Raw genomic sequence first — 15,044 nt, 5'->3', positions numbered from 1 at the left:
AGCAATACTGGATTAATACATTTGGAATTACATATGGGATGGATTAATACATTTCTGAATTTTATATATTCACCATTACGTGAAAGTCATATTATAAGGTCATGTATAAACTTTCAATTTCAGCTATTACGCGATATGATGATAGAAATATGTAATCCCATTAAGGGAAATATTGATGAGATTGTAGTCTCAAAAAATATAAGCTCGAGAAAATTTTTTGTTTACCATAACATTCCTTTGGCACTTTTGCATATCATTAAAAGTAACGAAGATGTTGTTTTGTAACAGAGTTAGCTACATATCCATATTATAACATAATGATTATAATTACTAATTAACACTGAATTTTTGTATTAAAAAGAATAAAAGCGAAAAATGAAAAGCTGTATTATAAAGATTCGTAAGTGAAACATTTAGCAAATCTTTTGTTAAACAACTGATGAATAAATTGCTTTTAACTGATGAACATCGCTGTTCCACAACAAAATAATGAACAGCAATAGAATAACGTATTAATCTTGCAAATCGTTTGATAAGAAGATTGTGATTTATTAAAGCGTATTAAAATCTCCAGAGGCAGCATCAGTAATATACCAATGAACAAACATTGGTGGATAGCTCCATACTCATGACAAGCTCCATATACATTAAACAATCACATATGTATTTTGAATACATATTCAACTACATCATAGACTACAAAAATATAGAATATTTGAAAAATCTAAATAAATAGAATGCTTTCAATTTTAAATTTAAGTAGAATAATATGTATCAACTTTTTAAAAGTAGTTAAAATGATATTTTTGATCATGTGGAAGTTTTTACATATTTCTATTCATAAAGACAAAATTTGTTGGAATTTATATAAGATAAATATAACCGCAAAAGTATGTCTTAGGACATTAGCAAGATTAGTAATTCTTTTTTTTTTTAAGACGATTGTATGTATTGCTTTAACGTACGGATATGTATTGTTGAGGTTGACTGATAGAGGAACGAGCGGATGAATTTGTAATAGAAAAATATATTGAAACAAGTATAAGTACAGGTGTAGTGTATGAACTCAAGATCAAATAAAATGTTACTATTATTTATTAATTTAATATATGATATTGTTGAGATTGACTGATAGAGGAACGAGTGGATGAATTTGTAATAGAAAAATATATTGAAACAAGCACACATATTTATAGCAAAAGACATTACCAAAAAGTTAACTTTGTAGCTTTAGCTGAAGGCTATAAGAAACGGCAATAGAAATCTACTTATAGCTCTTTTGTTTCTAGATCTTGTGATCCAAAACAAAATTTATATTCAAGGGCACAATAATATGGACCTCCCCTTATTTAGAATTTTTTCTTTCACTAAATTCTATTCTCTTCGTAAAAGCGGTCTACAGGTCATGAATATACAAAAGAAAAGGTGCAGAATTTTTCTTAAGGTAATTACTTCAACATTTATAATAATCGAATATTTGTAATAATGTGTATACGGTTTAGAATATTTAGATGAAATAAATATTTATTTTTTGTCCTTATATGTGTATCAGAAGATATGCAACGTAATATCTGCATTTCTTCCAAGCTGATAAGCACAATAGGTACTTTCTACGCTTCTATATAAAAGTGTATATAAATGTTAGAAATATATATCTGTTATGCTCGGACATATTGTGAATACGGGCGTCGATTAAACTCCTATCTTTCTTCTTTTTACTATGAATCACAAAAGATGGGGGAAGAGTATTATTCCGTACCAAGTACCAACGATATTCAACTTTGTGATAAATCGCGTGAATGAAAGGCATTCACTGTGTCCTTTGCCGTTCATCATTCTGATGTGAGCGGCTTCAGAACAAAGAACCAACAAGCTGGAAGAAGACAGAATTTAGATGGTCAAAGAGAATTGTAAGTAATTTTCATAATAATCAGAGACTTTCATCAGGAAAAGGTAACGTTCGTTTACTAACAGAGTTCATTTGTAACAAGCTGTTAAAAATTGCTATATCTACACCGATTCTACACCGATCGATTCTTCATCTGACCGATCTGTTTAATTGAAGATCTGTTTAAAAAAGGTGCTGTTAAAATATTGACCTCGAATTTGAATTTCAAGATCATTTTTTTTTTTTTTTTTTTTTTTTTGCACTCTCTTATACTCGTTTCGAGGAATACAAGTCTGAAATGAGCCATTATCTTGAAAAAATATCTTAAAATTCCATTGGCTGTTACATTGACGTTATTTACAATATGTTTACATTCCGCAATGATATAGGAAGTAAATAGTGTAATATTGATGAGGAAACAAGAAATTGTATTCCTTACCATGATAACCTACTCTAAATAGAATGACGCACCTATTTCATAATTTTCAACTTGCAAATTACTTATTGCATGGAAAAACTTTTCAAAAAATTGTTGAATGTCGTCGAAAAGGACACGATTTGACGTTATTAGTATCATTGCATCTGGATACGTAGAGAATACATAAACGTCAATTACATTCTTTTTAAATATAATACAATCACATTCCTGTGTTGGTTAATGCATTTCATAATTTCATCTGCACGTTTAATAGCAGTTTACGTCAAAAACCATTAGTTCATATATCAGGAAATATTTTAATATATGATAAACATAGAGTGGAGCATTTAAATGGACACACTTAATAATTATATTAATAACGGAAATGGTTCTACGAAAAGATGCAGAGAACAAAGTTATCTGAAGGGGCACATGCAATGGTAGATAACATTTTTTTTTTTAAGTCATGTCCTTATGAGATTTCAAGCCCATTAACATTTTTTAAAAGGAACTACATATTTTTTAATACATTAATCGATCCAGTTTGGCATTCTCTATTAAAAGATATTAAACTATTTATGTCGAAATGCTATGTATTAGTTTAATAGATATTTTAGCTTTAATTTTATCAAATTTAAATGTATGAAAGAAACATAATGAAAAAAAAGTATACCACTTTGCGCCTTTCCTTGTCCTTCATATATTACATTTGACAAAATTAAATTTAATGATTTTTTTACATAAATAGGTTAATACTTTCTATAAAAAATATCGTGATGGATCAATTGATGTGTTAAAAAATATATGGTTTCATTAAAAGAATGATGATGATCTCGAAATCTTTTTAGACTAACTTTCAGAAGAAATATCACTTACCATTATGTGTCCTTCTAAAAAGTATAGCTTTTATCTCTAAAGATTTTCCATACGGAAAATTAATAACGGAGATATATATTTAGGGGTTCTTATTTAAATGCTTCAGAGGAAAGTATTAAATTTAGGAGATATTTTAATATATTATCACAATATTATACAAATGAAGTACAATATTATTATGCTTTTGAAACGAAAATAATGAATATCTCCTGATTTGGTTTTTTGGCATGATCAACTTATTACTTCCCTACATGGACGTAAATAAATGTGATTTTATTCTTAGAAACTGTAGTTGATCTACATATTTCTCCTACGTGCCCACCTGTAAGGAAACTAATCTAATAACAAATCGTGCCCCCCACGACGCTATTTAACTCTTGTTTGAAAGGTTTTTTTCGTATAGTAACTAATTTTGTAATAACTGAATTTGTTTTAGATGATCTATTTCATGTACTAAGAAATAATTTTCTGTTTCTTCATTTACTCTTCGTTTACTCTTTCTTTGTTCTTTCTCTCTGCCTGCAGAATGTAAACATATTGTAAATAATGTCAATGTAAACGCAAATGGAACATTAAGGTCATTTTCTAACGGAACGGTTCATTTTGAGCAAATGTGCCGTACATACCAATATTTTTCTAATTTATTTATAATTTCATGTAAATATCTCAGGAGCACATAAAAAATTAAACAAACTCTAGATTTTAATAATTGTTGATGCCATATTGTAGATCTATGATTCTTTTCTCCTACAGAAACTTACATCGAGTAACTTACAATACTTGAACAACTATCAGATGATGATTTTCTGGCGGGACAGCTAGCTACGCTCGTTAAAGTCTCGAACTGAAAATGACGCGTCACGAGTTCGAGTCCTCTTGCCCGAGGATATATTTTCATCAAAGGATGGAAAACCCAAAATCGCTCTCTTAAAAGTAATATAACCTCTCTTAAAAGTAATATACAACAGACAAGGGTGCGAACAATCTCTTGACTATTGTGTGATACCTTTACTACGATTGGATTGTGTTTAACTTAGCACCCAGGGCCCTGAGATCATCAATTGCGCACTTGGTCTCTACTGTTCCGCCCGTGGAGGTTTTAGCCGGTAAGAATCCGGCACTACCTTCACCGCTCTGCGTCCCCCGGCCCGCAGGGCGGTAAGTAAGGTGTCTATGAAGATTTCCTCCACGTAAAAAAAAAAAAAAAAAAATTTTTTTTTATAGTATGAAAGGAGAGACGTTTAGCACTTCCCTAAACAAGGATAGAACACATATATAAATGGTAAGACACTGACGCCTTTCGGCGGCACTTACCAGATTCAAGGAGCGGGCTGAGAGAGAGAGAGAGAGAGAGAGAAAAAACTCTTATCATTGTAGAGTAACGCGGCGGAAGGCGATAGCGGTCAGGCGGCCCAGGGGCGCTCCACTGTTACCCCCTCGGGCCACGACTAGCAGGGAGGGTGGCACTAGGAGCAATGGCCTCCCTTAGCGTCAGATTAATCAGTTAGGAAACTTATAGGATCGGTTCATTAGCAAGAAAACGCGGAGAGTGCACCGACAGTAATTCGCAAGAGGTCCCGGGGCATTGCTGTCACACGCGTAGGCAGACCATCGTGGAGTTTTAGTCGGTAAGAGTTCGACACTGCTCTGCTGCTGCCGCAGCGGCGGAGTATCCATGAGGATTTCTCCACGTACAAAAAAAAAGGAGATTATCATTTTCTATTTATGATGTTGCAAAACTATTGTAGCCCTCAACTAATTTATAATTTTATATCTTTGGTTTATAAATCTTATAAATTTATATGCAATATATTTAAGATACTTGGATAATGTCTCTCATATAAATATCACAATATTTTAGTGTATAAAACTGTATAAAATGGATATTGAAATAAATTAAAAATAATAAAATAAAATTGCGGAACTCCTCAGATTACGGATGTTTCTCGAGGTATGTACACCTGTTTTCTGATTATCGCATTTCTATAATCTACATACATATACAAATATCTGTACATTTACACATATACTATATATGCCACTAAATTACCTACGATAATTGTACTACAATAGCTCACTTAGATACAAAAAAGTTAAACAGAAAAGTGGTATTTCTCGAGAAATGTTGTTTTCCCATTTGACATATTGCAAGTTACAAAAAAATAAATTTTTAAAGAAATTTTAACTTCCAAGAAAAGTGAACACAGAATTTTTATTATTTTTCATTTGATTACTTTTAGATAAATTTGTATTTTTTGAAGGCTTTTGTACTTTGAATAAATGAAAGGAATTCAATGAATACTTTTCGTGCAATATAAAAATAGGTGAAATTTTGTCTGCAAAAAAACTAGTTATCGTTTTTGGATAAAAGCAATGCTGCAAAATTACAAAATAACATTGAAAATTAAATTTTGATACACAAATATAAGTTTGTAAATATTTTTTCCATTATTGATATAATTTGGCATTGAATTAAGCTACAAACATAATCTTTTCCTCATATTTGTTTTTGTTCCATAAATATTTTAAGAAACTCATATCTATTTTTATCGCTGTATATCTATTTAAATATGCGTTTAATGAGATATTGGTTAAATGTAGTTACTTTCGATATTGTAATGTGATGACGAAACCCGCCTTCCGGAAGGAGGGCGTTTAAAATCATTTCTTTAAACTTTATCATTTTTTATTATAAATAAAAAATCGCTGTTTTCGATATTATTTTATTCTATGTGAAAAATGTAATTTGTTTAGTATTTTAGTAGCTTTTCATAAATATGACAATTGTATAAACAAAAACGAGATACGCCAGTATTTCAAATAAGTCCTCAATTACAAGATTACAGAATATCTACATATTTATTTATGCACAGGAGAATGTTGCTGAAGAGAGAACAGGAATCACTAAACGAAACAAGTTGTACAAGGTCAAAAGAAATCGATAGTCATTCTTTGGAAGATATGCTTACAGAATTCCTAAAACTCAAGGAAAGCTGTTTTTAACGATTCTTAGAATAATCTACCATAAGGAAAGAAATAGAAGAAACCGTTCACAGTACGATTCTCAAATATATGCGAATTTATCGCGTTTTGTTGTGTCATTTTTTAAAACTTTCATTCTATTCGGTTTTTCCATACATTTATTAATTTATGTATAACTACTTATACATAATTTGTGTAAAACTAATTAAAACTATTAATTTATGTAAACTAATATTGATTATATCCAACAATCGAGTGTGAACTATGATGTATGTATAAATTATACACATATCCAATGTTTATATTATATAAATACCTAATTTTTATGAAATGTTTATAAAAATTTAAAAAGATTTATTTAATATCATGTGCTAATTAGATATAACTTTTTAGAATAAGAATTTAAATTAAATATATATTTTAGATTGAATATAACAAATGAAATGAACTAACTGATGATATCTAGCAGAATAAAAATATGATATGTCTTCTAACTGGTCCATCTACCATTCAGGCACATTTGTTCATTTTAATCTTAATACACAATATGTATATGCATTACCGGAAAATATTAGGTTGCCTATTTGTTACATTTATTGCGAAAACTCTAACAAATATCTCTTTATATAATATTTTGTATTAAATGTATAATACGAATAAAATAACAGATTCATAGTATTGGCTTGGCAACTAGATGATTCACAATCACTTAGTTGACAACCCAATAAAATAACTAGAAAATAAGGACAGTAAAAAGCATTCAATTTCTACTAAAACATGTGTCTTAACACTACTTGTAACCGATAAAATAGTATATATTCTTTAACAATATTTTACTCACCATTTCACCAAATTCACCACAATTCATCTGAATACTTGGTGGAAGTACTAAGATCAAATTACAATAATCTACAATACATACTTATCGACCTAAACTATAAAATTATTCGTATTAACAATAAAAAAGTATTTGTATTAAATATTAGCAACTATCTGAATAGTTATGTTTGGCAGAGTATGTGCTATTATGGAAAGCGTTCAGAAATTTTTCACATGAAATTTGTTTGACTTGATAGAAGAAATTTAATGAAATATATAATAAATATTATAAATCTACATATTCTACCAAAATTCGTTTATAAAATCAAATAACTTTCCTGTGAAAAATTTGTGTCCGTAGATTTAGTGAGAGAAGTAATGAAGTATACATTTAAATCGAACATATATATTTGTATATATTCAACAAGTTAATACGTCTAATGTATTTGAACCGCAAATTATAGACGTAATATATTACAAATTACAAAGACGTGCCTTAATGCGAAACAAAATTGCAGCTTAGTCACGACATGAGTTTAATAGTTGACATTCAGATAACTATCTGAAACTAGTATTCATTATACCTCTATTGTACCTTAACAGTAGTTCAACATCGTACAAAGCAATGTTATTTGGAACATTCATTTTCTTATAGTACTTGCTTTCCTTTCCTCTTTGCTGCATTACCTACCCTACCAGTATTTATGACATCTTCTTTTATTTTGTTGTTATCCTTCTCCTATCTATAGTCTCCATCATTGATGTTTTTAGATTTTCCCATTCTTGTACTAAATACTTCTCCCTCCTCTTTCAATATTTTGAAGTTTGTTGCAATTTTATACCTGTTTATGATTTCTAAGTTCCATTATACTTTCTCTTCTTCTATCTTTTTACCTTCTAATCTTATCACTATGATTAATGATTAGTAATCGAATTCTGCTCTATTTCCTAAATAAAACTCTAATTCCGTCAATTGTGACCTGTTTGTGACTGTCACCACTTCATTGATCACTGATGTTCCCCTCTACTACACTTTATAAGTTTCCTTTTTCTCCTATTTCTGCTTTCCAACTATTCCAACTTCTGCTTTACCTTTTTGTTATCATTCCCATCTCTCTATTGCTATACATTGTCCAGATAATCCATATTTCTTCCTCTATGTTTATTTTTCTTCCTGCTAGTCTATTTCATTATTCTAACCTAACCTCACTCTCCTTTAACTCCTGTCACAGCCCCACTGCTTGCAGTTCCCTTCCTTTTCTCTCTTTTTATATAATAAACCGGATAATTTAGCGTCGGTTAGTTGGTTTGTTTAATAAAGAGACGAGTGATGAATTCGTAATTGTCTGTTATATCAAAATTAATACATGTACAAGTACAGAGATAGTGTATGCCGGTCGTAATCGTCGCTCGCTCGAAATTTGTGTATCGATAACTCGCTATTCAACGGTATATGACACCTTAATGGTTGTCCTAAAGAGGAATCTAAAAAAAATTCGTCTACCTGTATCGACTGGTGTTATTATAAAAAGTTCAAATGTAACTCCGGTTGACAATTACAAATAACAACGATAATATTTTGTCCGGAGTTCGTTTACCTTTGAACCTAGCAAACGAAAACAACGTTGGGCATACTAAGGCACAATAATATGAGTTTCTGCCGATTCAAATCTTTCGTTGATTCATGTGCCGCTACAGATATAAATAGCAAATATATTATAAACGGCTTTTCATAATTGGGAAAAGATGAAGGGGCAGAATCTTCAGTTTCACTTGGGAACGCCACTAAACTTGTAGCAAAAAGAATTACGGTTGTTGGAACAATTCGCGTAAATAGATAGGAGCTACCAAAATTGACAAAACAGACAAAGAACGATATAACACGCTTTTCAACAAAATTATATCGTTCAAATAATTGTACTTTGACAATTTACAAAACTAAACCACATAAAAAAGTACTGGTTTTTAGTTCAATGCATAGATACATACAAATGGAAAAAAATGATGCCCGTATACCAGAAACAATTACATTATACAATAGCATTATAAAAATACATAAATTATATAAATTGTATAATAGCAAGAAATTCGGTGTAGATGTGACCGACCAAATGACCAGAAAATACATTGTAAAATCTGAATCACGGAGATGATTTGTACAAGTACTTTTCAATATACTACACTTAGCCAGGATAAATGCATGGATTTTACATAAAGAAACCACGGGAGAAGGAATTTCGAGGCAAGAACTTTTCTTTCAATTGAGAGATGAACTTGCCACCCAATATCAAAAAGAGCAACAGCTGGGCAAAGAAGATCCAGCGGAACCAGTCACAAATGTAAGTACAAGTTCACGTGAACGGAAAACATACAAGATAAGATATTTCAAAAATAATAAGACTAACACAAACTGTTTAAAATATAAAGAATAAAATATAAAGAAATATAAAGAATGTGGAAAATGTACTATGCAGAAGCCTATAACTTGTAAAAAAAAAGGGGGTGGAAAAGAATAAAATGTACGTTATTTATTTCTAAATAGAAAAAACTAGATTCTTTCATTATCAAATTCGTTATTATCTTCGTTCTATATTAAGAAATATAAGTTGTTTCAAAAAACGATCATTTGACCTGGTTAAATATCAATTAATTTTTATTTTTAAACAAAAAGATCTAACAGATGTATCAATCATCGATCTTACATCTTCGAAATTTTTATTCACCTTCTTCAAGACTTCTATTATTAACACTAGAACTACCGATAGTTAACACGTAGCTATTTCTACCAAAACCAGTGAAAATGACTGATCTTTAAAAAATACATAACAATAGAATATTTTTATATTTATTGATTTATTACTTTCTTATAGAAGGAATTTCGTAGTACATTTTTGGTATTATTAACCCATCTGGCACCATGATCCATAAACGAGGATCGACACATTTATAAAATTGTAGAACCAGTCGTTTTGACTGGTATGGTATTTCTAGCGTTGTCATCTAGCGATCTAGCGATCGATCCAGAATTTTCCTGACACCTGATATCATCATATCGAATGATACGCAGTAAAAATTTAAAAAACGTGTGGCAAGTTGTACAAAACGAAGAAACTGATTAATTGGGGTTCGATAAACAGAATTGCAGGACTCTTTTACACTTTAACAAGTGCCAGTCATTTTCACTGGTGTTGGTATAAGTAGCCTTGATACAGAATTATTTCGAGTTTGAATACATAAAAAACAAAATAAATTCATTATATTATTCTTTTAGTTATAGTTGCGAAACTGGTTACATCATTGCGGAAAAAAATAAAACACGAAGTAGGAATTTGAAAATAAATTTGTAAAACCAATCAATTCGACTGGTGCGGTAGAGTTCTAGTGTTAATTGTTTCCTCCACTCCTCTACCTGCTCCCTCCCTCTCTTTTCCCTCACTTCCTTTCAGTTTTTTGCACAACTCCTTTCCTACATAAAAGATATAACTTAGAAAAAACGAAGCTGGCAACCCGCTGGGGGTAGCCGCCCACATGCTATATTTATTTTTTATTTTTATTTTTTTTCTTCACCAACAAGATATAACACTTTACCAAATGTCCATAAGGACAAATTGTAAAATAACCAAAATAAAAAAAAAAAACTCCTCTCCTTCTTTTCCCATTTATTTCTATATGGATTTTATCCTCCGGGTCAAATTACTTATTGCATTCTTTACCTCTTTTGTAACCTTTCTCCTCCTTGGATGACCTCTGTCCTAAAACTTCCCATTCTGTTTATTATTATCTGCACTGTTCCCCCCTCCCCCCTTCTTCCTCACTAATCTGTCTCCTTGAAGTCTTCCTCTACGTCTCTTTCAGTTACGGCTTTCCATATTTCAGGCAATTTTCTATCGTCAGAACTCTTTTTATCTTTGCTCGCCTCTAATGAAGGTCCGTCCCTTTCCTTCTTCTCAAATTTTGGTCTATCTCCGATTTTGTCTCCTGTTATTCATTCATTATTTTACTGATTTTACACCTGATATTGTTAACGTCTGTTCCTATGTTTCTTCACCTTTAACTCATTTATTTTTTACATTTAACCTTGACTCTTTATGTAAATGTAATCTCACTTTCCTGTTTTACCTCATCTCACTTATCTATTATTTGATTATCAATAGACTTAAGGTCTCAATACTTTTAAATATTATCTATTAGAATTTACTGTAATTCTTTAATTTTTAATATATGATAATAGTGTTATTACTATAACAAACACTTACAACTCAGAAATAAAATACGATATGATACAACGCTAAAAAATTATTCAAAATAAATAATTTCCTACAAAAAAATAATTTAGATCTTTTATTTAAAAATATTGCACTAATATCGAATGTGAAATCAACTTTTGAAAAGAATCTCATAATCAGAATTTCACCCTAAATATCCTTGGTAATAGGATAATTCACAATTATAATTCTGCTCGTGTATTTATATATTGTTAGACAGTCTCTAATCTCATGACCTAAATCTCAAAACTTAATATCATGTAAAGATATTTAAATAGACTGAATAAATCATAATACAGTAGAACCTCGTTTACCCAATAGATCGTTTCGATAATAAGTTACATAACAAGTTCGTTGTAGGAAAATACAATTATTTGCTAGGTTATAGATTACTCACTTTAATTTTAATTTTTAATATTGTAATTGTATAAGCTTGTTTTCTAATAATTATTGTTTGTGTAAATTATAACACTATGCCAAAACTTAATTTTACAAATATTAATTAAACTTATTAAAATGTTTATGTCGTTAAATTATTACGATGTTTTTAATGAATGCAATATTTTGAAACAGAAAGTAAAATTTCGATCATAAACGAAATATAAAATTTTTTATATTTAGTACATAAATTAGTATGAGTAGTAGCAGATCTCTAGTGTTTTAAGACGATTTATCTCTAATATAACAGGTATTTTGTTTCAATGTGACCCTCTTTAGAATTAGTATGTGCTGAAAATAATATAATACTGCGATGTAATAGTGTGATACTGCATGCATAATAATTTATTTCTCAAGTAAGATTTTGTAATTTATTTGCAAACAAGTTTATTTTCAAATAAATTGAATTGTTGCTTTATTTGGAATAATTATTTGATCTTTTTTCTTATATTTAATCCTCATGCATTATATTTTATATCAGAGTTTATAAATAAATAGATAAATTTATTTTCTTATTCGTTCTACAAAATATGAAGAAAAAATTTAATAAACTAAACAAAAGGTTAACACAAGCTACTGATATAAATTACTAGATTCGTAAGCGACTTTAGAACGACCACGTGATACAAAGATATCGTCGTCCAGTATTACATCTTAACCAAACTTCGATAATTCGGACTATATGTGTAACGAACATGGCGTGGTTTTGAAATCGATGCGTCTTATTTATCCGTGCCAAGTATCAATTTACTGGCAACGTTCAAAACATCGATGACTCGATATTTATAACAAAGTATATTCAAGTTGCATGCCAACATTTTTCGGGCCGAAAAGATTTTGAAATACGTCTCGAACTTTAAATTATCTAAATTTTAACACTTTACTGAAGTATTATGTAATACATGTATAAAAATGTATTTTAATTATAGAATTACGGATGAATCAAACTGCAATTATTATTTATACTTTATAGTCATCAGAGCTACATATAATAATATATTATAATCGATAATAAAGCTGGCTTTTGTAATTGCCGAACTTCACAGCAGTAGTTTGTTGCTTGACAAACTTTTCAATTTTTGAATTACAAATAAGATTAAAAAGGGTCTAACCCAATAGAAAGACTTCCTATGTTAATACAATTCAAATTAAACAGTAAGAATATGTAGTAGTACATATAATAAATAATAATATATATCACATATTTTTATGTTCTCTTAATAGATAATTTAACGTTATAGTCGGATAATTGTATAAAATGATAAATATTCCTTATATTTATTAATTCATTATTAATTTATATGCTTCGGTAAAATGTACATATTGTTATTACAAATGGACTAGAGTGTCTGAATATTTACGTATAAACTACTTTTAATATCCATGCATTGTTTTCAGTTCATGAGTTTCAGTAATTTAGGTGTACAAAATTTAATGTCTATATACGTATGTATATTTCATTTTATTCTCACTGTTATATTTTATATACTATAGCTTTATTCATCTATTTACGGGGTACGTCATTTTCACACAAATCTCCAGAGGATACGCGAAGCATTAAAGACTGAGAATCACAGTATTTTAAAATAAATTTGAAATAAATTTGAAATAAAAATATAAAAATGTTTCATGCCCGCTTATATAAAATATTTCAGTAGGCATTTACATTCTCTTTATTGTTTATTATTTTAAACAGCTTTAGCTCTAATTAACTTTAATCTCATCATAACTTTTCTGATTCTCAAATCAGAATTAGCTTCAATTTCATCACAACCTTTTTCGGATTTTCCAGATTTATAAAAATAGAAGAAGTCAAGGAATCTGAAGAAAAATTATTTTCTCTAAATGTACTCTAAAAAAAATTAATTTATCAAATTATCTTTCATAAAGTCAAATTTCATTGTACTTAAGAAATGTCTGATAAGTGACAAAACTAAAAGTGTCAAAAGTGTTAAATTAATAATTTAGTAGTAATTAAAGATGTATAGCTTCAGGTCAAATTAAGACGCAATACACAGAAATATTCCTATATGTATAATGCAATAATAATTTACTCAAATTAAAATAATAATAATGGATATATTAAGAATAACCTAACAATAATAATTAGTCTATTACATAGGTACACATCTACGCAGTACTGAAAATTATGTCATTATATCTGATTAAAATATCTCTAATCATATTAAAATCCTACTTTAAAATATTTATTAAAGAAATTATTTCAATTGGAAGAAATAACTATATATTGTAATATATTAGTTATAACATTCCTCAAAAAACGTAAGATTAAATTAAAACCACAGTACTTTACAAACTTTACAGTTTATTCACACCGTGATATAACGCGACTGGATCTGAATAGTTATCAATGACAACACTACAAAGGTTTGTCGCCACGAGCCTGAGTTAACGCATCTATGTCCGAGCAAACGATGCTAAAGTACGCGTGACATTGAACAACGTAGAACCAACGTCAAACGATATACGTAAGTATAGGCGTGATAAACGCAAGAAAAATAAATCTAACTGTAGTATATATATTGAATGGTCGATATTCACGGTTAAGTTACGTTCAAAAGATCATTAATCGGCGTTAGTGAAACGGTCGATGAATAGACTTACCCTAGAGATACGAAGGGGTTGATGCAGGTCATGCCCACCATGCATACGAAATCCCCACGGAGAGCCTCCAACAAGGGTGACTTCTCTTGCACTCATCCCGCCTCTCTTATCACTCTCCAACAACCACTCACTCGCGTTTCAATCCGAACGCGAGATGCAGCTACGTTGTTTGCTGATACAGACGCCACGCCGTCTCGTTTTACTCGTCTCGAGTTGACCAACGAGGTCGTAGTTCGCGCTTCGCGGCGCAAAATCGTTGATCGCGCGTAAGTTCGTCTTGTCAACGCTCACATTTCTCGAATAACGCCTCGCGAAATTTGCCTGCTATCATTTATTATCAACGTTTACTCGAATGGTAGTCAGTACTCCTTAATCAGCGACATTACCGACCATGCATCATCTTTCAATGAACGAACGACGAAAAGGTTACGTACGAAAAGTTCATGGACGACGAATCATACAAATTATTAGTGTTATTGATAAAACAGAGGATAAATTTAATGACTCACGATGTTCTCGGTTATCAAATTACGAACACGAATATATAGTCACTGATGACAAAAAAATTGGAACGAACAAAGACACGAACTACACTCGTCGATGGTTCGCGGAATACTGACGTGACGGCGCATTCCCCCTCCCTATAATCGTCAGCGCGCCACCCTCACTTGCCATCCTATGAAACTCAAGCCACCCGGCGAACACGCGTGCCCTCTCCTACAGCTACGATCAA

The 15,044-nt window shown here is 30.4% G+C and overlaps 1 protein-coding gene and 1 non-coding gene across 2 annotated transcripts in view; one reads left to right on the top strand and one right to left on the bottom strand.

Moving 5' to 3' along the window:
• The window catches only part of LOC132915422 (uncharacterized), a 383,223-nt gene extending 368,272 nt beyond the window's left edge, over nucleotides 1-14,951 (bottom strand). Inside the window, exon 1 of the mRNA XM_060975216.1 lies at nucleotides 14,312-14,951. Within this exon, the coding sequence (XP_060831199.1) occupies nucleotides 14,312-14,407 (96 nt within the window). The 5' untranslated portion in view covers nucleotides 14,408-14,951. The remainder of the gene's footprint in view (nucleotides 1-14,311) is intronic.
• LOC132915572 (U6atac minor spliceosomal RNA) lies at nucleotides 4,401-4,502 on the top strand. Its single transcript, XR_009659916.1, has one exon. It is a non-coding gene; the product is annotated as a U6atac minor spliceosomal RNA (small nuclear RNA).
• Nucleotides 14,952-15,044: the final 93 nt, after the last annotated feature.

The sequence above is a fragment of the Bombus pascuorum genome, chromosome 17 (assembly GCF_905332965.1).
Source record: "Bombus pascuorum chromosome 17, iyBomPasc1.1, whole genome shotgun sequence".
Classification (NCBI taxonomy): Eukaryota; Metazoa; Arthropoda; class Insecta; order Hymenoptera; family Apidae; genus Bombus; species Bombus pascuorum.
This window is presented reverse-complemented; position numbering and strand designations above follow the sequence as displayed.